This window comes from Colossoma macropomum, unplaced genomic scaffold (genome assembly GCF_904425465.1).
Source record: "Colossoma macropomum unplaced genomic scaffold, Colossoma_macropomum, whole genome shotgun sequence".
NCBI lineage: Eukaryota > Metazoa > Chordata > Actinopteri > Characiformes > Serrasalmidae > Colossoma > Colossoma macropomum.
This window is the reverse complement of record NW_023494795.1, coordinates 12,631,989-12,658,768: the sequence shown is the minus strand read 5'-3', so window position 1 is coordinate 12,658,768 and position 26,780 is coordinate 12,631,989. Positions and strand designations below refer to the sequence as shown.

Here is a 26,780-nt window from a genome sequence, read left to right as displayed (position 1 = left end):
GCTCAGCACTGGTACTCTGAGATTCTTTCAGTGCAGCTGGAGGACGTCAGCAATATCAGCGCTGAATAAATGTGTCATTAAAACGTGCTGAAAACTGCTGCAGTGATTTGAGCAGAAACATTTGTTTGCACAAACAGTATTTTTGAGTGTAATTAGCATCTTTTTGGGTAAAAATAAAGAATGTCTTGCATTGGGTGTTGGTGCTGTCTGCTGTAGGCAGACTAAATATTGAACAGCTATAATGAATATCTGGTTATTATGCCCATGAATTTTAATTATAAATAAAGTTCCCAGCTGTCCTGTGCAACATTGGGTATAGGGGCTCAAAGGATGCCGTAGATACAGTTGCAGGCGTTTGGTTGACCGTTCATGTCCTTATTCATAATTTAAAAGCTTTAAACACTGTATTTATTTAGTAGAGATTCAGCCAAATACAGCCTCAGAGCTTTGTCTGAATCTGACCCGATCCAATACGAGCCACATCACGTTTTGACTGCAAACCCGACCTGAGCTCGTCAAAGTTTTGTCGAGACTTGACCCGACCCCCCTCTTCATCGAGTTTTTATTACAAAACTAATCCAAGCCCATCAAAATTCTGTCGGAAACTGACTTGATCTAGCTCATCACCCACAGTGCTGAATAAAACCTGGCAGAATAGTGTTGTGTTAAATTACAGCGTCTTCACATTAATGGGCTTCACAGGTTTTTACATTCTGCAAGTTCACAGGTTTTTCAAATTCCGCAAGTTTCCATCACCCACCTCCATATTTCTATTAGGATGAAGTTGACAGGCATAAAAATGTGGTAATGAAAATAGAAAGGAAGAATAAAGCAATGAGTAAAACTAAAGCAGCAGGGGTGCTGTAAAAAGTGAGAGACAGATTGTGAGATCCCAAACGTGAAGTTTGAACCCGACCTGAGCCCAACACATATTTGGGAAATGACGTCTGAATCCAACATAACCCGACGTGAGCGCACAAATATTTCAGCCTCTGTTCGTTGCGCTGCATCACTGAAAGAGCTAAGGAGAAAAAAAAACCTTGTGTAGAAGCCCACGAGTTCATCTCACCATGTATTGCTGCAGCGGTTGGTTCTTGTGGTAGTTTTAGCGCGTGTTCATATGATCAGGCAGCCCCCAAAGCCCTATCCGACACCTACAGATGCTCAAGGATTTCCATTGGCTCTTTGAAATGTGCACTTAATTAATATCCGCCGAATAACATCATTTGTTAATGTTGGCTGATACTTTTTCAGCGTTTGACTTAATATGTACTTTTTAACCTTTTAAACTTCAATGCGCAACAATGAGCACAACCTTGATGTTCATGTGTGAAAAGGAGTCACTGCATTTCCTCCGAATCAGGACAAAAACCTTCAGGACAAGCTTTTATTTCACAAAATTGCCATTTGACTATTTTCACATAAAACGAAATTACTATAGTTTGTTGTAGCAGAGGTCTATTTATCCACTTGTCTGCTTTAAGGAAGGTACTTTGAAGGGTCTGTTAATGTGACCCGTGTGAATGAAAGCCACTCCTGTACATCATCGCCTTTACGCCTGCATTCAGTGCTCACTGGAATGGATTTTTCACTTCAGCACACCTGCAGCTGTGCTAGGAAATGTCTTCCAGCTGCATCTTCTCTAAAATCACACCATTAGTGGGAATCCACGCGGTTTTCATTGCTTCTCAGATGTTTGGAGAGACATTATTGACCTCATTCAGCGTTTTCTACCTTGAGACTCCTGCTGCTAGAATAGTTGATGTGCAAACAAATGCAGCTTGATGAGGTGTCTCAGCAAAGCTACTCAGCCTGTGTTACCACACATCGCTGTTCAACTGGTTCGGCACATTTGATTGAGCACATTTGTGACGTCCAGTTTATTAGAGCTACAAGATTCTTCTTGACAGCCCTCATTTGCATTATTTATGTATTGTCACATTCTGGTCCAGTGTTTCACTGGGAGCCCGATAAGTAATGCCTTACAATTTTACTTAGATAATGAGTAATCATTAAAATGTCTTCCATCGCATAATTAATAAATAGAACAGATTTACTGTCTAAACGATTAATGCATATTAGGACTGGCGCTCGATTAGGGCTCTAACAATACGTTTTCAGGGTAAATACAATTTTTCAATTCTAAGATCAAGATTAGAACTTTAATCTTATTTTAATCAATATGTTTACTAAGGTTTTACCTTAATTTAACCCACACTTACAATCATTCCCAGATAGTGCTTATACAATAAGATCAAAAACAAAGACAGAAGGTAGGTTTGGTCTGTAGATAGAGGTAAAGTACATAAGATAAAATGTTCGGTCAGCAATATTTAGGTCATTAATAACAGCACATGACTCAGATCTCCTCAACTTGACTGAGTACTGAGTGAAAACCTTCTGAGCATTTTTCAAGCAGTTTAGTTTTTCTTTTTCTTTAGATTAGATGTTATTTTCTCAGGGTGGATGTAGGGTGACCCTTCTTTTAATCCACTTGGAAAGGTGTTCAGATGATTTCCAGCTGATTTACATATAATAGTAATGCCATTTCTGCAGGAGAGCAGCAGTACTAAATCTAAGATTTGTCCCTTTTTGTATTTGTAACACAGACTCAACACCTAACAAAGCAGGTCTTGGTGACCAAAGTATATCCACATTGGTGACCTCTGTAATAACATCTAGAACTGTTTTCCAGTACCGGTCCAGGTCAGGGCAAGACCAAAGCTTATGTAACAAAGTTCCAGTTCCCACTTTGCAGTCATTATTCATTTTGTATAGAGAAATATACCCAATTAATGACATTACACTGGGTTAATTTAATTTTTTGGCAGCTATTAAAAGATTTTTTTGTATTTATTCATTAATTATTTAGTGCACAGATTGTTTTGGAGCAAAATATTGCAGTGTAGCACATTCTTTTGTAAAATAGTGATCCTAAAACAGTACATAAACGATAGAAAACAACACAAAAACCTTAACCACCTCATATAAAGCTGTATGGTGCTGACCTAGCCTTCATTTTCAGCCCCTAAAACTAAAATATAAGCCAGTCACAAAAGCACAGTTAAGATATGTACAAAGTCCACGACGTGTCTTGACACTAAGCTTTATTCGAGTCCATTTTTTTTTCACGTTCTCATTGCTTGTGAAAGGTACAAAGTAGAGACTGTAGAGACGATACTGTACAAGAATAGTTACACTTTATTGATCGTGATGGTATCAGATTAATCACCTCATTTTTTCCCCTTTCATTTTTATAAGTCAAAATGTAATGTGTTTTTTATTGGGCCTCCCATTAAAGTTAAGTTTGTTTTCATACTTCATATTAAATAGTTGAGTCCACACCCACTACAGATTCACGCCCAGGCTAGAAAACAGCTTTCACTTTCTGCCAAAAGTATCACTCTCTCTGGGCAAATTGCCTTGGATCCAGAAAAAATGTAAAATACGAAGCACCCTTTTAGAAGGAACTACCACACCAGCAAGGCACAATACACCTCTAATGCAAATTAGGGCTGTTGGACAGAGCCACACTTTTCTGCTGTGATTTTGCTGCTGTAATAAACTGGATGTCAAAAAAAGGTATTCATTTGAATGTGTAGCACCACATTAATGTGTCTTGACTCACACTGTTAGACTCGTAAGCCAGGTTTTAGTTACTGGTCACATGGTTGACCTTTATGCTACTGATTGTCCTGGGTCAGTGCGAGAAGTGTTTGATCCTGTAGCAATGTTCTTAAAGTTAAGCATAGGGTCACACGCAGGCTCTTAGGTCAGAGGATGAGTCTTTGAAAATGTGCTACTTTACAGGAGTACTTTCTTTAATTAGACACACATGGTTGGAGGCTCAGACTCAAGGGGTTCTTTGTTTGGTATAATTGGATTTCTTTCACAAAATATGATAAATATAGGAATAGGCCTGGGCGATGTCTAAAAAAATAATTAGCATGATATTTCCTAGTAAAAAAGTCACAATAATTGATGATATTGTGCCTCTTGCACCTTACTAGAACTCACATATTAAAAAATGTGATATTGAGTAGCCCAACGTCTTTTTAAAACTACTTTATCTGTCATTATAACAAACTTTAATGCTGACACGTGTGTTCCTGAGCTTCTTCTGCCACAGAGGAACTTCAGACTGCACTCTGAAACTGATTCGCGAGCCCAAATGGCGATTCTCACCTTTTACACATCACCATCGGGGTACTTGTCAGTCATTGAGGATATCTGATTACATCGCCCTATCGCCCAGGCCTGTACAGGAATCAACCTGGGGGAAAAAAAAAAAACAAAAAACGACTGAATCATCATAATTTTCTTTTTCGGATATACAAAGAGAGATGAATGGTTGGGGAAGAAAATGAACGTAAATCTGAAGGAGTGAATTGATTTTATATTGATTTAAATAACTACATCTGACCAAATTCTCATTACTGTAACACAGTAAGAATTGAAGATACACATGTAAATAATACCCCCCCCTTGATATACTCTGAATACTGTTGCCAGAGTGTTTTACAGCTATTTATTTATTTATTTATTTAACAAAATACAGTATTTTGTCACTCATTACTACAATGCACTGACAGCCTGGTGTATTATTTATTGGATCAATTTCCATTAAACATTAAAATAAGAGATTCAGTAACTGAAAGTTTTTTTTTCTCTTAATAAAAAAACAAACAAAAACAAAACAAAAAAAACATATTTTGGTAACGAAAAACACACATCAACATATCAGGCCAAAAAATACCAAAAACTTTAAAATAGGAAAATGGAGTAGTTTCATTTTTTACTAAACTTTCTGAATGTTATTTGTGTGCATAATGATTGACACTGAAAAATCTTTAGATATGGTTTGTGGCAGTTTAGTGAGAATGACCCACACAGCCATGCTCATGTGCACCCGTTACTGTGGACTGTTGAGTAAGATCTGTTGGATGATTTGTTCTCTTACACTTATTCTGGAATGTTTTTCTCTGTTGCAGATTGACAACACTGATCTCATAATCCACAAGAAGAGCAATATTTCTGAAATCATGACATAAGTGAGTGTTGGTTACGCTGCCTACTTCTTAAGTCATTCTGTGTATGTGCATGTATGTAAATGCAGTGGAAGTGATCTGTGCGATTTTCACCATGTTGGATTAACATTAATAGAGCTCCTGTGTGTTTATTCTCTTTGTGTTTTAGAAGGTGGCTGTTGCTGACATGCGGTGCCCGCTTGTTCACACTCGCCGGAAAACGCACACACCACAGGGATCCACAGTCCGCTTTTAACCCTTGACCTACTGACCTCTTCGACACCCCACCTAAGGTCCAGAAACGCACAGACACGTCCTCCACCCACCAAGCTGATCATCGTGCTCTTCATCCTCTGGCAAGCTCCTCATCCTCTCTTTAAGCAGGCAGCACTGGAGGTTGGTCTGGCTTTGAGGTTTAATGTGTGAATAGTTCTGTCACATGACCTCTGAGTAATTTCACTTTTGCTTGTTGTTGTGTTTTTCTCTCACGCAGGTTTATGTACAAATGTCTACCTCACGCTTAAAGCTCCTCTCTCTCCCACTGCAGCCCTGAACACGCTACAAAATGACCTCCAGTATAGACCGGTGAGTCCTTCACCTTCCAGCAATCCACTCTGAGAACAAGAGGGACTGACTCAGCACTCAGTTTAATGGTTTTGGCATCCAAAAAATGAGTTAGCTGGAAAACAGCTGTCTTTGGAAACATACTTGCTTCACTTCAGCTCTAAAAGTGCTCATCTTGTCCTGTTATGGTGGGTTTTTGTGCATTATTGAAACCATCTCCTTGTCCTTCTCCCAGAAGGCTTTGCACGTGAGCGACTGAGAGTGGCCACGTTTAACTTTCTCCGTGCTCGCAACCTTTCACGGCTGTCCTTCTCTTTAACCTATGCCTCAGCTCAGTTACCATGGCAACTATTGAACGTGCCCATCCTGGGCGGGCTCTGCGGGGCATGACCGCTCTCTAACTGGTCCAGCCAGTTGAGTGACATTTGGGCGGGCCTTTGTGTGTCTGCAGTATGGAATTTCCATGGCTAATCCCAGGATTAGCGCCTAGCGCAGCGGAGCCCCACTTTGCTCCGTTTCTCCTCCTGCAGAAGAAACTGGAGATGGCATTTTAAGAAAAAAGGAGTAAATAAATAATTAAAAGTTCTCATTATTAGGGTTGTTCCTTTTAATTCTAGTAGTAATCAAAGAAGCTACTGATTATTTTTGTCCCAATCAAGGTTTTTAAATAAAGGCCAAACAAGTAAAAACGATTAAGCGATAAGCGAGTCTTTCAATGATACCGAAAAACTATTAGAAAAAGAAATGTAGACACCTAAGGAATGAATTAAATGTATAAATATGCATAATAACTATAATAATTCCAATACTGAAGTAGAGCTGGGCGATATGGCCAAAAACATTATCACGATAAACAAAATTCATATCGTTCGATATCGATACATATCGCGATAAATGTCAAATCATGATTTCTTTCACGTTTGAAGGCTGATTTTGCTCCTGGGTGGTTAACTGTGGTTTTAAACTATCACTTACGGTCCGATCATGACAAACACTCAGCAAACAGTGGAACATTTCACTAATCTGTCTTGGGACAGTGGGAGAAGGTTTCTGAGCTGTTTTTATCAGCTTGAAATGCACAGCTGCAATTTTTGTAATAGTCATGATTTAAGAAAGAAAACAGATTATTTTTAGCTGTCTGGTGACGAGCGCTCGGCTACCCCGTTGCAAATGCTAAACAAGTGGCCAACAACAGTGCTAAACTCTTTAGTTTCTCAACAACGTCAGCTCGGTTCGGGAGGTCACTGCGGTCACTCCGACCACGTCCATGTCAGAGCGTATCACAGTATTCAGACAGCAGCTAGACGACTGGGTTTCTCTATGCTATCGTAGTAGTTTAAGGGGTGAACCGCAGTATATCTGACGTTCGCTGTGTAAAAGCATTATCTGCAGTGTGAATCTCTCACACCAGTCAAACAGAGTCCTCCTTTTAGGTATGTTTAAACTGAAAGCGGTGATTTTGTGTCTTGTTTGATCTACCGTATCATCAGTTCACCGTGTTTTGCCGGAGCGCTGCTTCAAGTTAGCCAGCAGCTAAAAACAGCTAGCCTGGAAAGACAGCGCTCTCCCGCTCTCCAACGCCTCACAGCTTCCTCAGTTTACTTTCGAACGTGAACCACTTCTTTCTTTCTCTTTCGTTGCTCGAGAACGCACTAATACTAAAATATGACGGTTTGCCGCTGTAACACGGCGCTGCAGACGTGATTTAACACCGCTAAAGTTGTTAGGATGCACGGAAAGAGGTGAGTTCGCTGTAGTACAGTACAGATACACCACTGACCTCGTCACTCACACTCGGTCACAGGAGAACAGATCGCCTATAACATCCACTCAGACAGGGACTGTACAACTCCGCGTTTCAGCCGTTGCTAAAGAATATTTGGCGACCCTTTTTTTACTCGTGGCCCCCTCCCTCTCTAATCAAGTTGAAAAATTCGGAAGTGCGCCCTCTCCTGGCGACAGCAGAGTAGTGTCGCTTTCCTTGCAGTAGAAAGCGCCACCAGGGCTTTCGCTAAATCATGGAAGTGTGAGAGTGGTGTATTATATCGAACATTTATCGAACCTGTCTTATCGGTCTATCGAGGAGAAGTTATATCGCGATACTTATCGTTATCGTTTTATCGCCCAGCCCTATACTCAAGTATTCTTTTGTTACATTGGTGTGCGTTTCTCTATTTAGTATTCAAAAACTTTTGAAACACACAAAAAATTGTAGCCCACAATAAATTCAAACTGAAAGACCTTTATATTATTAATTAATTAATTAATATAGATTTATAAGGAACTTGTTTAAAAATAAATTTAATAATAACTGCTTTAGCGGATTCTATACACATAGAATCTTTATTTTTTATTAGAACACAAAATTTTACCGAAAATGTGTCTCGTTATTGACAATTTATAAGATTACTCACTAATTTTTTTTATTTATTTATTTAATTTTTTAATGCTTTGGGACAAATTTACTTAAAAACGATGGGATCTAATTGTTTACCATCTGGCCGTGAGTATGAGGGACAGGGATGCAGTCTCATTTCCTGTTTTAAAATGCAGGGGTGTGGCTGAAATAAGACTCCGCCCAAGGACTAAAACTTTTTGGGTTTTAGTAGTGACATGAAAACGTGGGACATAGTTTTTGTTTATAAATGAACTCATTGTAAATCTAAATCCTTCATCAACTTTAATTTAAAAGAAGTCAAAAAGATCTTTTAAAAAAACAAGAAGTGTCACTGATGTGAAGTGCCAGTATGTAGTAACCCAGAAGTCCTAGAAAGCATGCACTTCTCACATATCCTCAGGGCTCAATAGTCTTAGCCATTTCAGCTAAGGTCGTGCTCACTGTAGTTATAAGAGTGCCAGTTGCCCCCCCTTGTGGACAGTTTTGTTAAGATGAGCGAGTGAGTGAGTGAGCAAGAAAGTTACAAGCCAGGTTGATAGATAGATGGATGGATGGATAGATAGACTTTATTTATCCCGAAGGAAATTTAACATGAGGTGCTTAGCATCTGAAAACGAAACACTAAAAATAAAGCTGTAAGTATTATTTTCACAAGTTGAAATTTAGGAGTTAGGGTTTGGGACAGACACCACCCAAAGAAAATACTGTATAAACGATGATTTTGTGTATGTATAGCGTATTCCTATCTCAGTTAATGCTTTGGGTTTAAATAGATCATAATCCTTGTAAATGTCTAAGATATGAACACTTCATTATTTTTAAGTAGTTTTTTGGCTGTGGGACAGCAGTTTGAACTAATTCAGTAGAATATATATTTACATGACCTATAAAGTTTCGTAGTTTAAAAAAAAAAGTTTCCAAGCGTTTGTTTTTCTCCTTCTTTTGATTATGACTGCTCTGTTTCTTCACATTTTCCTCTTCTGTTTCCAAGTGATCAAGTGAGCCATGTTAAAAGATTGTTTTTAAGGAGGCTTAGTCTCTCTCTTAGTGTCAGTAGTCTGACTGACAAATGCATAACCTATTAACACTGTGTCACATATTCCACTCATAACACTTGCTGTCTATAAACAACACATATTGACACACGAGAAGAGTCCAGATAACAGGTTGTTTTCAACAGCAGAGCAGGTTCACACGTGCTCTGTTATTATAGCTCTGTTGTTGTGAATTGCCTTGTTTTCCTTACCGTTTTTAACCCTTTATGCGTGAGTGGAACTGCAGAAGAGAGTGAAAGGACTGGTCAGACCTGCTACAGTAGCGAATGAGCCATAACAAGAAAGGTCTGTGACTAAGACCCATTTACAGTAAAGCTAACATGCCTCACGTGAGCCTCCACTGTTTTTTGTTAGTGTTTTTATTAATACAGATATATATAGTCAGCCTGGTCACAGGTTGGTAAACCTTTCTGTATCATCAGCTTGTTAACTGTATGCAGACCAAACATATGTTTAGCATTTAATGAGTGACTACCGGGATTTGTTTCCAAGAATTTTTGTAGAGGTTAAACATGCGTAAAATGTTTGTTTATATTGTTGTGATGGATCAAGCTCCATTTTAAATATTGATGCATCTGATCTATAATATAGAGTCAATGGTTTTATTATAGTACTTGGTGCTAACAATACTGATATCAGTTTATTTAGAAATGTTTGTTAGTCTTTTAAAGTGCATCAGGACTGCAGCGCTTTAGAGCCAACATGATTTGTTCTAAAATTACTAAAACTCAGTTTTATTTCTTTTTCAAAACCAGTCTCTACCTGGCCATGTAATCTGTGAGGGAGTGAAAAAATGTGTGAAAAATGAAAAGACTAAAAATGTTATTTTTGTTTCAAAATTAGCCAATTAGTAGCAAGTATAATGTTGCTCATACGATATATTAAATATATAAAGGCTTAGCATAGGTATTTATTTATTTATTATGCTAAAAATAACTTTTAAATATAATAAATATGTAAATATGTTTTTGGATAAAAATAAATATTTTAGATTTAATTTTCACCAATTACTCTTTATAATCTCGACCGTATATTTAAAGTGATTGATTTAAAAAATGCTTAAAAAGTAAAAACAGTTAATAACAATAATAATAAAAAATATTAGTAATAAAAATAGTAGTTTGTAGTACTAGTAAAATCTTGGTTGTATAATATATTGGACATTTAAAGTTCTGCAGTATATGCAGTCAAATCTGAAGAAACTTAAATATGGCATTTTCTGCAGTTTGTAGTGCACAATTTCTGTTTATTTGCTGAATTTACCTAGTTGGGGAAAAATGTAAAATATAAAAAAATGCCAAGTTTTGCACAGATCACATTTTTAGTTTTATATTATAGTTTATATATAATAAGAGATTTTTTCTCCCTCAGTATATTAAATTGAACAAATAAATAGTGATTGTGCATTTAAATCTGTAGAAGTGTCTTCTCTGTAGAGGATGTATTTACTTTTTTTCACATAAATCAACAAAATGTGATTTGACCAGGGGCGCCCAAATGTTTGCATACAACTGTATGTATGACTAAAACGATTAGGAAAGCTGAATATCCAGAATGCGTTGTATTTCTAATGGTGGTTCAATCTCAAGGCAGATAACGTACAGTAAATAAATGCAGTAGAATATGTAGAATATAGAGCTTATTTAATTATTTATTGGATGTGAATTGGTTGATGTATAAACCACATTGTACAAGTTATATAAAATGAAAAAGATTGTTAATATGACAAGCAATTCCACACTTTTGAATGTAAGCATTGAAGTACAAAGGCCTTAGCATACGTGTATTGACTTGTGGAAAGAAATCACTCATATCAGTGCTTCTGTGTACTGTTAATAAATGACTTGGTATCAATAAAGGCCTTTGGTGGCAGGGGTACACCCCTAGTAACCGGACAAGCCCTTTTCAGACCTCGTTGCTATTTACAGCTGCCACAAGACGTTGTCAGTCAGACCAGAACTTCAGTCACACTGCAGGCACTGAATAGCTGTTTGGAGTGGCTCTTCACAGCCGTCTTATGGTAGTTGTTTGATGTGGGAACTGTAAAGGCTCACGTGAGCTCTTTATTATCGTGTTATTGATGGACCTTGCTGTCTTTGTGGGGGGTGCAGAGAACAGGAACAACGCAAATACATTCTTTTATTATCCTTCTATTGGCTCTCTTTCTCTCCCTTACCCTCACAGCAGCACAAACACCATTTGGGTTAATGATTAGGCAACCTCAGCCTCCACACTGTGTTTGTGTATATGCGTGCGAGTGATAATGGAAGCGGCTAATGAAATTACTGTGTACGTATACTGTATTTACTGTTTACTATAAGTCAGGTTATTGCAGGGCGACGTTTGTGCTTCTAGAAATGGACAGTACAGTGCTGAATGTTATCAGTAGGACCTTATAAAAAAAACGGATCCCTTGCGATACCAGCTTGTGGTGTGGAATTATTAAGGGGGAAGTACGAGATAATTTCTTGTCTCTATAAGAAACACCCCACTGTAACTCCAGTAATAAATCCTGAACTGATTAATTGCATGTTTTTGTGTCCTTCAGAGCTGTTGTTGCAAAGTGAATGTGGAGCAGGTGGTTAGTAATTGCTCTTTGTAGGATACTAAAGCATGGAGAAGTTAAGTTCAAAAGCATGTGCAGTAAGGCACATTTGGTCAAAACAAAACGATATTAAAAGCTGAGTTAAGTAAATTTTTACTCAGCTTGTTCAGCTTTTTGAAAAACTCTTTAAAATAGAACCGAAGAAAAAAAACTATAGTGAAAATTAAATGAATAAAATAATATAATCGCATAATGGGATGAATAAGAAGGTAATACAGTTGCTAAACCCCTGGGGCATATTCCACAAAGCAGGATTTCTCAGTACGCTGGATAACATAAGCCCAAATTTGAGGATTGTCCCATAGGAATGCTCATCTCTTTTCCGATTGGAAGAGCTTATTTTGTTGGCTGAGAAATCCTGCTTTGTGAAATACCCCTTGTTGATGTCATGCGCCCTGCAATTGGTCTAATTATATTATAGAATCAGAGCAGTATGAAGTAATTTATCACAATAGTGATAAATGTGATCTAACATGTATTATAAAATGGATAGTTCTGGTCCTCAAATCTGATTGGCTGAGCTGCGTTCGAAGCCACACTATATGCACACCTATGACTGTCTCACAACAACTGAATTGTATTAACACACTTGTGCTGTTAATAGAATAATCTTTGATTCTCATGCTGCTCGCATGGACCACTGAGTATAGTGATGAAGTAAGAACCTGTTTACTGTTCTTAATTAGAACAAGGCTGGTCAGCTAGCTAACAGCCTAAAAATAGCCAACAGCCTAAACAACTCCATCATTAAATGACTATTTCTTAGCTGTGTTTCACACTGTTGGGCTTCAGGATCCAGTATTTAAATTCCTACGTGTGTGTGTATGTATATATATATATATATATATATATATATATATATATATACACGGGGATGGTTGTTTTCGTGTCGTGCTGAAGAAGACCCTTCCCATGATAAAACCACAGTAACACGCAGCCTCTTGTGGCTTATTGCTCGATCGCCCACCTTTACCTGGTTCAGCTAAATAAGGAGCCCTTCCTGAGTTAAAGTGATTGTGCTGGAACTCTCAGGCCTGGCTCATGAAGAATGTTCAAGTCATACAGCTCATAACTAAGTTTCAGCTTCATAATACAAATGTAACTGTTATTTACTCGTTTTAGGACTGCAGTCTTCTCTAACCCACGATTAGAGAAGTACAAAATATACTAAAAGATTGGGATTGGTCAGAAGCTCAGCCCTGAATGCTCCAAGAGCTCTTCATGAGCCACAGTCCTAAACTGATGCCATCTAGGCATCCCCAGGGCAGGGATAAGTTGGTGGGGTGATGTAGCTCGCTTAAGCGATCCACTGTCACAAGACAGAAAATCCAAAGTTAGATGGAACTTAGCCTGAAGTTAGCTGGCCAAGCCAGGTCCTGGAGTTGAGTTTTCACTGTTCTAACAGACTTACTTCTCAGGAAGTGCCTGTTAATTAAGCTGATTAGTTGAATCAGGTGTGTTGGAGCAGTTGTGCTAATATGCTAATTGTTCTTTTTTCTTCTCTTTTTCTTCTTTTTCTCTCTTTCCTTCTCTCTGTGTGGTAAAGCTAGCATTACAATATGTAACAGAGAGAAATCTCTCTTGCATCTCTCTCTCTCTCTCTCTCTCTCTCTCTCTCTCTCTCTCTCTTTCTTTCTTTCTCTCTCTCTCTCTCTCTCCCTCTCTCATGTTTATTAATGCGTGACTTTTGTACCCAGCTGTAAAGTGTTCTGTAGTGTCTCGTGCCAGTAAAGCTCTTTACTGTGAACACACACACAATACACATCTAAATATGGTCATCTCATCACAGATCTACTGTAAATACTCTGCTAATTTTAGCACCCCCATTTGCTGAGTTTTTAGCCCTCACTTCTCAATATTTACATCGTTTGACAGATTTCTGTTGGATTTTTTTTCTGTGTTTTTGATGGAAAATGATAATTTGCAGTTTCACATTTGCATCCCCTAATTACGTCGTCATCTTTGTGCAACACATCTGTCAACATTAATCCCTTTTCATAATGTGTCGGAGTTTTCATGCTGATCGAGTGCGTCATCTCGTTTATTTCATGTTGATAAATGTACTCTTGCACCCTTCCAACCTTTCTGACCAGACTGGGTTCTGGTTTCAGCCTGTAGATATAAATATCCTTTCTTGTGCGCTGACCAAAACGGTTGACGTCAGCGTAGCTGTCACTGATTTCAAACACGCATTAATAGACATGCAGACTGGTCACGACTGTCATTACCACTGGCTTGTTAGATTCACTTCACAAAGAAGCGTCACAATTACAACTTCCTCTCTGACAAAGGTGCACGTTTTGGATAATTGGCTCTCAAAGTTTTAGTTTGGTTTTTTATAGAGAATATTTTCATCAGAAAATGGTTATGTGGCTTAAAGGGCTCATATCACGGAAAACTGATTTATTATTGTTATTTCTTTCCCCACTTTTTGTAAATAAACATGTTAGATGTAGTATGTAAACACTGTTAAAGTTTAAAAACAGTAAGTGTCAAAGTCCATATATGGAAACTAACCTGCCAAAACAGCCTGTTTTGGATTCACTGTTTTTATGATGTCACACAAGTATCATATTTATAAGTGTTTCTATCCAGACCACTTTCTAAAGGCACGATACATGGCACCAATCAGAACAGAGCTCATTTGCATGTACAAATCTTAAATTCACATTAAAACTTAAAAACAACAGCCTGTTTAACAGAGGTTGAGAAATGCTCATGTTAAAATGAGTTATGTTTTTGGTGCATAAAACCACACCAACCTTATAAGTAGGTCTTGGAGAAAATACAAAATGCAAGAATGATGTAGGATATGAGCCTTTAAAAAAACCTCTTAGATGTGAGACCCATAGATTACGTTTATCTCAGTATCTGTCAGTAGTTGAGTTCTTCTAAGGTCTCATTAGTGGCATTCAGAGGCCCGGTGCCATTTTCATGCCCACTCACTTGAGAGAGGGAAAGAGAGAGCGTGAGTGAACCCACACATTCGCTGACTTGCTCTCCCCAAGGCTTTGACGCAAACACGCTCGGACTAACGCTAACCCATTTCTATAAAAGTGCTTCATGAGAACTTGCGCACTCAATGCCAGGAGAAAATGCACTCTCACCATTGCCCGCGTCCACACACACACTGTGACTCATGCTTATCTGGCTCGCGCACACGCATGCGCCCCTGCAACAATTATCTGGAAGGGCTGCACTGCGCAGCTATGGGACTCATGCAGCATCGCACTCCGGTGACCTCGAAGCGAACTGATGGCGTGTCAGACAAGCACAGGTGAGGTGAGGGCACCTTGGCTCTCCCTCATGTGCATTCCTGCTGTTGTGGTTTCTGCAGAGCTATTTGGGAACAGTGCGGTAGAAGGGAAAGAATGGAGCGGAATCTGGATGGTTCTGGGGAATTTGCCCTGAAAGAAATGGAGAAGTGCTCTCATTGCCCGTTTGTTGTTTTTGGGACACACCTCTGCAGTTATGTTTTTCTGAAGCGGCTGAAAAAGCCTCATACCTTACCTGTTACTAATAACAGTGGTGCATGATCTGTCGATGGGTGGCATAAATAAAATGGAAAATATTTTGGAAAATTATTGTTAGCGGCCTCATATTTGAGTTACAGCCGATAATTTCATTTAACCATCGATTTTTAGCTTCCACCCTCAGTGAGGCACATGTAGTCTCTAGTGAGCATTGCTTTTCTTTTACATATCATCTAAATGGAGCGTAGCAGATAACACCACCTCCCACCACACAGAAGACTGGAGAGTCCTGTCCAGGCAGGGACGCCACTGCTATACTAATAAGAGTACTTTGTAGAATGGGTGGGCTATATGATGATATGTTATCATTATTGTGATAAGTTGTCACAATATTCAGTACAGAGTTATTAAATGCCTTCACGTGTCACAATATTAAAATATTTGCCGTATTGCCCACCCCTGCCTGATAGTATTTGTGTGTGATTAGAGCTGTGGTACAGCATTAAACCTTTAACAAGTGCAGTGTGCTTAGTTAGTAATAACTAAATTCATTCCTTCTATGTAAATCGTAATGAATAACATTTGTTTTTCTCAAATTAGTCATTTACTTTTTAGGCACACAGAGAATAATGCACAGTTTTACTTTTACAACCACAACAATGAAACATATTAGCTGTTAAAATTTTCATGTGCTTATGTATTGAATATGCACTGAAAATCAGGAAAACCGAGAAAACAGGCCAAAATGAGTGTGAAAGCCACCGAAATCAAGCTAAAAATACACAATAGCAGCAAGAACAAAATAAAAAAAATTGATGTAGAATGTGAATGTGTAGTTAGTTACAATCCTGTGTATTTGTACATTTATATTTATATATATATATATATATATATATATATATATATATATATATATATATATATATATATATATATATATATATATGTGTGTGTGTGTGTGTGTGTGTGTGTGTGTGTGTGTGTGTGTGTGTGTGTGTGTGTGTATATATATATATATATATATATATATATATATATATATGCGTGTGTATGTATGTGTGTGTTATGGCAAAAATGAATGTCATTGGTTACAGATAATATTGAATGCATTTAAATGTACTAATTTTGAAAATATATAAATGAAATAAAAAGGCTAATTAATATTAAACACTGATCTTTTTAAAAAACTACATTTTTTTTTCCTTCCAAGATCCAAAAATCAGGCCAGAATTTTTAAGTTTAACTGTGTAACTTATGCTGGATTTGAAGGCTCTCAAACGACCTGCGGTGCTATAACTTTAACTTGTACCAATAACATTGAAGTGGATGCAAGTGCTGTTGCTGCCTGTAAGGATGTTGATGCTGAAAAACATTATTTTTTTTTTTAAATATTGTTACTGCTTTAAAAGTCTGATCTTCATGTAGTTTCCTTGTAAACCTGTATCCAGTCTTGAACCATCACAGATGACCGTCTGACTGTTCTCTGAACATAAGCTCAGACCAAGTGGCTGAACTATGTTGCTGTCTTTCTACACTGTTACCAGCTGAGTCAGAGAACAAAAAAGCTGCTGCTAAATTTAGTCTGAAACATACAGCGCTCCCCTGTGGCCCGGCTGCGGAGATGCAGCATTGCTCTACATTTGACGCCCACGTTCTGAAAGACGCTGAAACCAGTTTCATACCATCTCTGATGTTAATGCATTCCTAGAACAAGTGTAAGTGAAGATAGATGATGGAGCATTATGCTTTCTTTCATGGGCAAAATGGTGAAGCTGGTTTATATGCCACCATTCTTTATAAGGACAATGAAATAAAGCTTTGAAAAATGGATGTCACAAAGCTGTACTCTTAGGTCAAAACTGGCTTTGATCGACCAGTGGATTTGGCTGGTTGTGAGGGGTCATTTTAGTAAGTAAGGAAATTTAATGTCATTTGTGTTTGCTTGTTTTTCAGGGATGACAGTAGTATCTTTGATGGGTTGATGGAAGAAGATGAGAAGGACAAAGCAAAACGGTGAGATGGACAAGCAGAAAGATAGTCACACCAAACATCAAGAGGAAAATCTCTTCTATTAGGTGCCCAAATGGTGGTTTAGGAATGACTCATTAGCAATTAGAGGATTGTGCAGTGATGCTGTTTTTGCTTTCAGTATGACTGAGAAGGTTTTATAGCAGGAAAAAAAAGCTTTGAACTTGGAGAGTATTTGGAGCTTTTTTTTTAAAGAGGGAAAAAACAACACATTTTCCAGTAAATCAACAGCTTAGAGTGGGTATTAATCTATTAGTTAGAATTCTGGCTTTATGGTGTTGTAATTCTCTTGCATTCTCACAGTGAATCATTGTGTCTGTGTGGTGGAGTCTGATTACATGAGTGTGTGTTTGTCTTGCGCCCACTCTACAGAGTTTCCAGGAACAAGTCGGAGAAGAAGAGGCGAGACCAGTTCAATGTGCTCATCAAGGAGCTGGGCACCATGTTGCCGGGCAACACCCGCAAGATGGACAAGTCCACCATCCTGCAGAAGAGCATCGACTTCCTGCGCAAGCACAAAGGTATCAACCGCTTCTGCCATCTCTATTTCAGCCAATCTCTGACAGCGAAATGTCTAATAATCTCTCTCCCCATCACAGCGTATCACAATCAACTGTCACAGTTCATCACTATGTATCACAAGTTAATCATAGTCTCTCTTTACCAAATTACACGTTCTGATGCTGGTAGTGATTTTCATGCTGTAAAGCCAGTTTTGTGTGCATGTTTTGTTCTATCTGAGTTTTGAGGACAGTGTGTTAATCCTGGATCAGTAGAGTAGGAATTCAGTTACAGTACTTCAGCAGTGATGCTGACTGAACTCCTGTAGCCTTTACATCTAGCTAGGGCTGCAACATGTATTCAGTAATATTTGCTAAATTTGACAATGAAAATTTTGGAAAATGGAAAAACCATTTCCAACAAGTTTACTTCTTTTTTGAACTCGTTCTGTGGCAAACGAACACTTGTTTATCGAGCTAAGTACAAGCTAAGATTGTCACCAGCAGCACACAGTTGCCAGCTCTGCACGCAGGACTCATTGGACATTACGATAAGGCAGAGCTTGTGAGATTCTCACAGAAAGCTCCGGGTCCAAATAAGCCTTCTACTGCTCTGGATTTCTAGCTAGCTAGCATGTTCTCTGCTTCATTTGTTACTGAGAATAAATGAGGGTGTGTTGGCTATTTAGCTCCACATAGCTTTTGGAAAATTATTCAGAGGCACTCTTTATCACCCCCTTCACTGACAAGAGTTTCCTAAAAAGTTATTTAATTTGTAAACCGATGGTTTTATGGTGTGTTTTCTCCGTTTTCCTGCTTAATGCTGTTCGGTCAGCATCCTGCTCCGGGTTGCCAGTTTTAGCAGGATCCCTGGTTTAACATTATTTTAAAAGTAATTATTTATCAGAGATGTTTTTCTATTATCCTGTAGTATTTCAGTTTTAGGTTTATTCAAAATAATAATAATAATAATAATAATAATAAGAAGAAGAAGAAGAAGAAGAAGAAGAAGAAAAATAGTAGTAGTAATAACACTGAGAATAAAACATTTTAACCTTTTTTCAATCAGTTTCATTAAAGTTAAGCATCTTGAGCTTGTCTTATTCTTACAGAATATAGGAGTTTTCCACATCAAGGCTTTGTCATTTCAGCTACATACAAGTACACAGTAACACAAAACAACATTCCTCCAGGACCAACACAGGAATAAACAATACAATATACACAGTGCCGACAATACAGTACAATAAATATAAAAGACTTAGAATAAATACAAAACAGAACACAGGCAGTACACAGTACTGAGAGCGTGTGGAGTTGTGCAAAGGAGGATGTACCATACTATGACTGACATGTTAGCAGATTAGCAGAACAGCAATGGACTACAGTGTTTGGTTGATACAGTAATTCTATAAGCTAACATAGTTAAGGTAAAGTTCATTGTGCAAAAATGTCAGGTATTGTTGAGGAAATAAAATGTGCAAAATGCAAGTAGTCAGATCTACAAGTTATATTAGATTAAGTATTTTGGTGAAATGCAGTAATTATATTTAAATACAGTGTGTCCAGACATAATCTGGAACTGCAAAAAGTGGGGAGTGTGTTAGTTGTATATTGTTACGTGTACATGTATGTGTGCGTGTCCGTGTGGGTGTCCTTCAGTGAATGTACTTACTGATGGGGTGCGTGAATTTGACTTTTAAAAGAAGAGGTTGGACCACAGTTTGCCTGACATGTAGTCTTCTTTAGGGAGATGTAGCAGACTAATGTCTTGTTTTCACTTCTGTGATTAGTCATTCATGTTATTCAGAGCTACATGTTGTAAGTCTTTCAGTTGAGTCTTTCTCTGCTGGCTTTAAAGCAACATTGTGCAATTGACCGTAGACCTTTGAGTTTGTCCATTGTCTCATCTGCTAAACATTTTCAGACAAGATTTTATGAGCCTACATTGCTAATGTTTATAAGCCCTCATCGTTCATGATATTTGTCTGAAAAAGGTTAAGGCACAGAATAAAACGTCTGTATTCTAGCTAATGGTATATTGTTTTTGTTTAGTGTTATCAGTTATTGATATTCTAGCTAATACTAAAGCTTTTAGGCACTGGAAGACACTGTGCGTAAAGGATTGTGTTACCTTTTCATATAAATCAAATGAAATATTGGCTTCTGTAATTTGTTTTTATTTAAAATATAAACTGAATATTTATTTTGAATGAATATATATGATTCTTTTAGGACTTGCATTTGATTGATTCCGTAGTCTGTTGAGTAACGATTATTCTTTTTGGAGCGGTTGTAATAAAAAATGAAATACATTAAAATCAAAGGCGAATTGAATATTTTTTTTTTTGCTATTAAATCATTACAACTGTAATGTCTGAGTTATTGTCAGTCATGTTTGTTGTGCAATAACATTTTTCTCTCTGTTTCTCAGAAATCGCTGCGCAGTCAGAGTCGAGCGAGATCCGTCAGGACTGGAAGCCTCCGTTCCTCAGCAATGAGGAGTTTACCCAGCTGATGCTGGAGGTGAGAGAACATACTTGAGGTCACCTTTCTCACACACACTCATGCAGTGTTCAACAAAGATTTATCTGTCTGTCTGTCTGTCTGTCTGTCTATCTATCTTTCTTTAAAGGTCATGTTAGGAGCAAAATAGTCCTGAGTTCTTATTTTAATGGCTTTTAATGTGTTTTGCTCTTTGACCTCAGGCGCTAGATGGCTTCTTTCTGGCCATCATGACAGACGGCAACATAATCTACGTTTCAGAGAGTGTCACTTCCTTATTAGAGCATTTACCAGTAAGTAGTGTGTGTATGTGTGTGTATGTGTGAGTGAGAGAGAGAGAGAGGGAGAGAAAATAATGATGCTAAAAGATGTGAGTTTGTGTTTCAGTCTGATCTGGTGGACCAGAACCTGTTGAATTTCCTCCCACTGGGGGAGCACTCTGAAGTGTACAAAGCCCTCTCAACACACATACTGGAGGGAGAGACCCTCACACCAGACTACCTAAAGAGTAAGACATGCACACACATCATTCATATCATTATATACAATCAGCTACTCTCAGCACTCTACCCTCTCCTCCTTTTGATTAGGTGTGTGAGATTGTGGGCAGTGTAGCATCATCAGTTGTGCCCCCTAGCCATCTCCACTTGACCATACTATCAATAGGGGATGGCAGGCACAAAAAAGTCACTGCTTTTCCAAAAAAAACCAAAAAAACAAAAAGATGATCTGGGCGTGTTTGAGTTGATATGAAAAAGAATTCAAATATTGCCTGAGAGGCTGCTATTAAAAGACTGGGAACCCATATAGATCACTCTAAATCGTATGTGACTGTAAACAAAGATACTCTTCATTGCATTTCTCTGACAAACTTTGGCAACAATAAGTACAGATGTAAGATGCCACTATAAAAAGAAGTTATATACAGAGTTAAGTTTTATCTTTCCAAATACTTGCTAGCGAGAAAGAGTATAACAGCTGTACTTTGTACTGTGTTTGAGGCTATAGCTAACAGGAGCAAACTCAATTTCAGCCACATTTGTTAGTTCACAAATGTATTTTAAGTCTAAAACTGTTACACATTTAAGTAGTTTGAACACTAATGACTGATAAGATGATCTGCTAAACCTTTATGACTAAAAAGGTTATCTGATAAAGTCTAAACTCAAACAGGCAGACATAAGTTATTTGATAGGCTAAAAGGCTGCAGTACTTGATAGACTACACTGGGAGCACCTGTGTCTATCGCGTTGAGGCACATATCATATATCATTTGTAACATACAATCCGGGTAGAAATATGAACCAGTTATAGTGATAGAAAGTTTTGAAACTGTTTTATGAGTTCATTGACCAGGTTTTTTGCGGAGTGCAGTGAGGAGAGTGAGAGGTTTTTCTTCGAAATGGAAAATGATTAAAAAACTTTTAGACAGACATATCAAAATGTAGCTTAGGCTGTCAGCTTCACACAGTAACAAGTAAAAATTGGTGATTGGACGACTAGGAGTTTGCAGTTTGTCATCATTTTTTTCATAATATAAATGGGCTGACTGAAGAGGGCTAACAGGTATGACTGAGGTGAACAAAATGCTGTATCATGCTGCTTTGATATGTTCTAAAGGCACACAACATAAGTGTTTATATGACTTGGACCATACAATAAAAGAAAACAGATTACGCATGCGCTTTCATTTAGTGCATCTTACAGCCGCAGACGGCCTGTTTAATTTGGCTAATAACAGAATTGATAGCCATTGTGAGTGTGTTGTGTCTATCACAACAATCAGTGAGTCCTAATACTATCATTAATCACCTAAAACCTGCTTCTGATTCTTTCCTCCATTCTCTCTGGAGCAGGCAGTTTAGGTTTTTATATATGCAGTACTGTGCAGACTTATTGGCTTATAAGTAATTTGTTTAAAACCATTTATCTCAGCAGAAAGTGTGTTTTTGCCATTAAAAATTCTATATAGAATAAATACAAATAAACACACATAGTCAAAAGTAACAATGTCTTATCGAAGCCCCCAATCATTGTATATATTTGTTTAATTCCGTCACCAGTTCCCATTTAATTTAGTGAAAGATTGATTAGCTAAACCAGAATGATAACTGGGGCTTGTTATGAGGAGAGGTTTGAAAATACTTAAACAAGCACATACATAAAATCACTACCTACTGCGTTAATGCTATTTGTATTTATTCTAATATTAGTGTTTTTCTGAGCAAATAAACAGTTACTGCACAGCTAATGGCTTTTTAAATCAGATTTTCTCAGGTGGCTGCACAGTACTGTATATAGTTAGCAGTGAATTCGTGTTGTGCGCACTCGCACTTTGGATTTTGCTTGAGAAATGAAACAATGACTATGACGCTTCATGTTCCTTTAATTCCTATATACTTACCCCAGCACATATAAATTCTCTTGAATGAAAGTTGAACACCTTTTTTCTTCTTACGCCAAATCAGGTAGTAGTGTTTCTACTTTGTCTTGTCTGTTTGATTTTCAGAGTTTCCTGTGAATTAGCTTGTTTTTTGTAGCTTTAAGGTAGCCGTAAAACTTCTTTGTCTTTTTAATGTCTTCTTGTTGTTTTTCCTGCCTCTCTAGCAAAAAATCAGTTAGAGTTCTGCTGCCACATGCTCCGAGGCACCATCGACCCAAAAGAGCCTCCTGTCTACGAGTACGTCAAGTTCATTGGAAACTTCAAGTCCCTCAACACTGGTAAGAGTGAGAGCTGCTGCCTGTGGCTATAATGCTGAGTCATGCTTCTCACACTGCTCCTTTTTAGCCTCATCTTTGTTTTTCCTTCTGGTGCTGAACTCTGTGGCCTGGTCACTGAGAAGACAGTGAAAGGTGTTTAAGGAAAGTGTAGTGAGCTCAGCTAGTCCAAGTGTTATTCCACATTGAGGACATTTTGCTGAAGGCAGAAGGTTTTGCAGGTCAAAGTGAATGCAGCGCTTTTGTAGCAGACCCTGGCTCCTCTTCAGGTGTTTGCTTGTTGTCTCTGGCTAAAAGTACAAACAGGCCAAGAGCCTGAGCCTCAGTTCTTGATGCTCCCCGATACCTTTACTAATGCAGACAGTGGTGTGATGACTGGACAAATGGTCTGGAATTGGGTTTTTCACTGTGTGTGAAAAACACAACTCCAGACCTGCTTCACTGTTAATCTTATGTTTAGTGCTGCCATCTAGTGATTTGCTTGAACCTCTCCTGTTTAGACTCCTTCTTTTTTTTAGGTCTTAATTTGATGCTTTGTTTTCCTGCAGTGCCTAACTCAACACGGAATGGCTTTGAGGGTGTTATCCAGCGCTCTCTCAGACCCTCGTTTGAAGACCGCGTGTGTTTCATAGCAACTGTGAGGTTAGCCAAGCCTCAGTTTATCAAGGTAGGCTGATCCAGCACTTGCGGCCTGGCTTCTCATTGGTTCTGTGACCTTGTTTTTCTGTTTCACTTATGAAAACAGCAGTCAGGAAGAGAGTGATATGGGAGAGTTGGGGGTATGGGGGGAACGGCAGAGTATGCATTGTGAACACTTGTATGAAAATCGATAGACGTAATGGTGTCACAAAGGATAGCAGTTTTCCTCATCTTTGTCATTAAGACACATTTTTATTAATAATTATTTTATTTTATTAAATTTTTATTATATTTTATATTAGTATGCTTAATTTCTAAAGGAGACATAGTACCCAAATGCACACATGCGCATACACATCTATCTATCTATCTACCTATCTATCTACCTATCTATCTATCTGTCGATCTGTCTATATCCTATATATGTCTATATATCGCTGTTGCCGGAAGAAAACGTAGTATCTCCATTTTTGCCCCTTTTCAGTTTTTGACATAATTTGAAAATGCCTATTGGCCTTTACATTGTATGTAAATTTCATGATGAATGGACCAAAAACAAACGGCCCAAAATGACTTGGAAAAAATGTCTGCTTCCATTGACTTACATTAAAAGTAAGGCATATTTTTCTTTTCCAGTAAAGGTACAGTTTTGGAAATACAAGGTTTTCTTCCGACAACAGCGATATGCATATCATAATTGCACCATATTTTGTTATCAGTGGAGTAAACTGACCAACTGGGCATATAGCTAACAGGCGTTTTACTGAAAAAAGCAAGTGGCATGTTGCTTGAATATCTGTTACAAGCATTTAAAGTCCATGTTTAACTTAAAGAAAAGTGCCACCACCACTAGCGTGGTGCTAACATAACATTTCACATCCCAATAAGATGTTAATGTGAATTAGCATTTTCTAAACAGTGGAAATCAGGTAGCAAACAAAGGCTTTTAAAGTAAACGTTTCTGTATTACAAATCAGGAGACAAAGAGGAAAATATAGTGTATCTCCTTATACTTAACTGTTTTGTAGATGAATGTATTTGTGTGAACTGTATTATGTTGTATTGTAAAGTGTCCTAGATAGATATAAAATTTTCATAATTTCTGCTCTGTAGGAGATGTGCACTGTGGAGGAACCCAATGAGGAGTTCACATCCAGACACAGCTTAGAGTGGAAATTCCTCTTCCTGGACCACAGGTTGGTGTGAGGGGGTTGGGGTATAAGTATGTGTGAAAGTTGGTGGCTGAATGCTGAGTGTGTAATAACTGAAATATTCTGATATTCTCATCATGTGTCTGACGAGTGAAGGAAGCTGCCTCTGTGGAGGAGCTGATGATAATAACCAGCATAATGTTGGCTGCTGATAGAGCTTGTCTACTTCTACATGAGGTCTTCTCAGTGGATGATGTGCCAACATGTTACTCTGTCAGCAAATTGTTCACTGTTTCTAGATCTGGCTAACATCAACTAGAGTAGACAGCCTAGTTAGTGAAAAAGCCGCGGCACAGCTGGCTATGCTGTTTCTCAGTCACGTCACCAAGAATGCACTATGATATGAATGATAGAGCGCTCACATTCAGGCAATCCTGTTTTGTAGTAACAAAGTTTTACAGTCATGGTAAAATAATTTTCCTGAACTGTTAGCCTGCTTGTTTTCTCTTTCTTCCTGTGAAGAAACATGACAAATATCTGAATAGTGATTTCAGTATTCAAACACTGGCACGTCAAAAAGTTCACAGTACTCAGGTACCTTCGCAGATCCCTGTTTGTGTGTATATAAGTGTAGGAACAAGAAAAGAGTTTGGGCTAATATTAATGCCTTTATTACACTGATATTAATGTTTTTATTAAACAGAAGTGTTCATTTAAAAGTGTTTATTATTCAGAAATAGCCAAAGTCAATCCTTTGGTGACTCTGGGTTAACAGTGTCTAATGAGGCCTAAGTAGGCTGCCCATTCAGATGAAGCGTTAAAGGTTGATGAAATGTTGATTTTACACCTCTATTTTTTCATCTGCTATTTTGCAGGTAGCATCTAATGTTAAACTAATGCCATCTAGAGTAGTTAGGTTGGTTACAGCTACCTCGGCCTTCTCAAAAACTACACCGGTGCCCCTGGCAGTGACCTTATATTGAGTATAATGTACTTAAGCGCAAATATAAGAAAAAATGTCACATTTTACAGCCCTGCTTAAATGCAAGTGTTTCACTGAATTGTTAACTGATATATTTCCTCACTGACTTTCTGTGATGTGCTGTAATGAATACTGGCGTCTGGAAGCGTTAGCAGAATACTCGAGTACCCGTGTACATTTCTAGTCTCTATACCTCCCGTCCACCGAATGGTAAAGCGTGCTTTTCCTGTCCCTCTGGTGCCTGTTTATTTCCATCCCCCTTCTGATCTCTCCTGTTGTGTGTTAGTGAAACCCCTCAGGGGTGGGGCATTAAGTTCCTTGGCCTGTAACAGTCCTATCAATCTCCCTTTGAGGCTGTTCTCCGTTCAGTTCGTTTGGCTGGCTGCTTAGACGTGTGAGTCAGCCCTCCCATGAGAGAGAGCCCTAGGAAGAGTGAGCTCTCTCACAGCCCTTGGCAAGGCTCCTATTAGAATACTCAGCCAAAGCTGAACTTATACACGGATTCTAATGAGCATAAAGGCCTTGGGGGCTATTTATAACTCTGGGATTCCCTTTGTGCTGCATTCAAATCCTTACATGCCTTTTTCCCCTCAGAGATTTTCCCACTGATTCCAGGCAGAACAGCAAGAGGAAAAAACTAATAACCTATATCGGAGATTAATGTAGAGCACAGCTGTCAGTTTAAGAAGATAATAGGCTTTTCCATGCTTGACTTTCTATTCTCAGTATGATTATTAAAAAATGTTTGTGGCAAGAAAAAATAAGTGCATAATGCTTATACGGGTCTTCACTGTGATTTGCTTTATTAACACCATTGGGATTTTATACCAGCAAAACTTTCACATTCAACATGGAACCAATTAATAGGCAAGACAGCTGCATTTCATTTATATAGTACATTTAGTGAGAATGGCGTCTTTGGATAGAACAGTACATCAGAAGACATGTGAAACAAATGTATATTTATATGCAGAATGTTGAAAACACAGTAGATGAAATAAAATCAACGTAAAAAGGTTAAAAGAAGAATTTAATCATTTTACATCATCTTAGGGAAAGCCTTTTTAACAAACCTTTTTAACAATCAATTTTAACACTTTTTGTGTCTGGTTTATTTGGACATTTGTAGATGTAT

The 26,780-nt window shown here is 38.0% G+C and overlaps 1 protein-coding gene across 2 annotated transcripts in view; it reads left to right on the top strand.

Moving 5' to 3' along the window:
* clocka (clock circadian regulator a) overlaps positions 1–26,780 on the top strand; it is a 96,100-nt gene that overhangs the window by 50,911 nt on the left and 18,409 nt on the right. Inside the window, exons 3-13 of one of the 2 annotated variants that reach the window (XM_036581490.1) lie at positions 4,992–5,051; positions 5,200–5,423; positions 5,521–5,612; positions 17,076–17,135; positions 17,523–17,671; positions 20,085–20,176; positions 20,359–20,448; positions 20,543–20,663; positions 22,763–22,876; positions 23,422–23,540; positions 24,626–24,708. In XM_036581490.1, coding sequence (XP_036437383.1) covers positions 5,593–5,612; positions 17,076–17,135; positions 17,523–17,671; positions 20,085–20,176; positions 20,359–20,448; positions 20,543–20,663; positions 22,763–22,876; positions 23,422–23,540; positions 24,626–24,708 — 848 coding nt within the window. In that variant the 5' untranslated portion in view covers positions 4,992–5,051; positions 5,200–5,423; positions 5,521–5,592. Of the gene's footprint in view, positions 1–4,991; positions 5,052–5,196; positions 5,424–5,520; positions 5,613–17,075; positions 17,136–17,522; positions 17,672–20,084; positions 20,177–20,358; positions 20,449–20,542; positions 20,664–22,762; positions 22,877–23,421; positions 23,541–24,625; positions 24,709–26,780 lie in introns of both variants that reach the window. The other variant, XM_036581489.1, reaches the window with a different exon arrangement.